The sequence below is a fragment of the Malurus melanocephalus genome, unplaced genomic scaffold (genome assembly GCF_030028575.1).
Source record: "Malurus melanocephalus ecotype Western Australia unplaced genomic scaffold, MMel_1.1 scaffold_10312, whole genome shotgun sequence".
NCBI lineage: Eukaryota > Metazoa > Chordata > Aves > Passeriformes > Maluridae > Malurus > Malurus melanocephalus.
Window position 1 is genome coordinate 1 of NW_026633542.1, and position 988 is coordinate 988.

The 988-nt window shown below is 61.9% G+C and overlaps 1 protein-coding gene across 1 annotated transcript; it reads left to right on the forward strand.

The window, feature by feature from the left end:
* Window positions 1–130: 130 nt before the first annotated feature.
* Window positions 131–983, forward strand: LOC130588700 (G2/M phase-specific E3 ubiquitin-protein ligase-like; the record flags this gene model as incomplete). Its single annotated transcript, XM_057389592.1, is given in 5 exon segments — window positions 131–255; window positions 332–499; window positions 501–548; window positions 550–687; window positions 884–983. Coding segments are annotated over 5 exon segments (579 nt in total), but the record flags the coding sequence as incomplete, so codon positions are not given.
* Between the last annotated feature and the right edge of the window lie 5 nt (window positions 984–988).

Consider the following 988-nt stretch of genomic DNA (forward strand, 5'->3'; position numbering starts at 1 on the left):
GCCTTGTCCACCGGCTGGGTGTGTGGGGTGAGGCCCAGCAGCGGCCACATCGTGCGCCCTGCCCGGAGCCCTGGGGCTGCCTGGGGAGGCGCCGAGGCTGCCGCTGATGGGGCTGCTTGGCTCTTGCTAGCACTGCTGCGTCTGTGGCCGGAGCGGGGCCACCATTATGTGCTGCGAGGGGAACTGCAACAGATGGTTCCACCTGCCCTGTGCCAAGGAGGGTGGCTGCGTCACCCAGTACATCCCAGAGTACAGGTACCTCCTCTCCCCTCCTGGCCACCCCTGGGGAAGGAGCCAGCACCTGTCACTTTGCCCATGCCTTTACCCCCAGCTCCTACTGCCCTGAGCACCGCCCAGAGCAGGACGTGCAGGCGACTCCGGAGCCGGGCACCGACTGCCCCATCTGCATGGAGCCTGTGGAGGACAGAAAAACCTACACCACCATGGTGTGCCCAGCATGCAAAAGGACCTGGTTCCACCGGGACTGCATGCAGGTAGGAGCCGTGCCCTGAGCCCCAGGGCACAGCAGGTGCTCAGCAGCACCAGGGCCTCGCTCACAGTGCTTCCCTTTGCTCTGCAGGGACAGGCCATGCGCACTGGTCTTTTATGCTTCCACTGCCCCCTCTGCAGAAATATTCAAGAATTTCTGCCTCAGATGTTCATCCTGGGGATCCGAATCCCCTTCAGGTTGGTGTCCTTCTGCCTGGTTCACGCTGTGCCGTGCCAGGCTCTGCCCCAGCAGTCCTGGGCCTGCCCAGTGCCATGAGTGTGGGCTTCAGCTTCACGCACCACTTGGAAAAGCACTGGATGAAGGACAGAGACAGCCTGGACCTCCGTGAAGGCGGGGCAGCAGAAGCTCATCTGTTTTTCCTTTCTCCATCAGACAGCCAACATGGGAGGACAATGATGCCTTTGCGGAACTGAATGAGAGGCACAGCCGCTGCAATGCCCACAAGTGCCTTTATCCAGGAGGCAGGGAGGAGGCAGA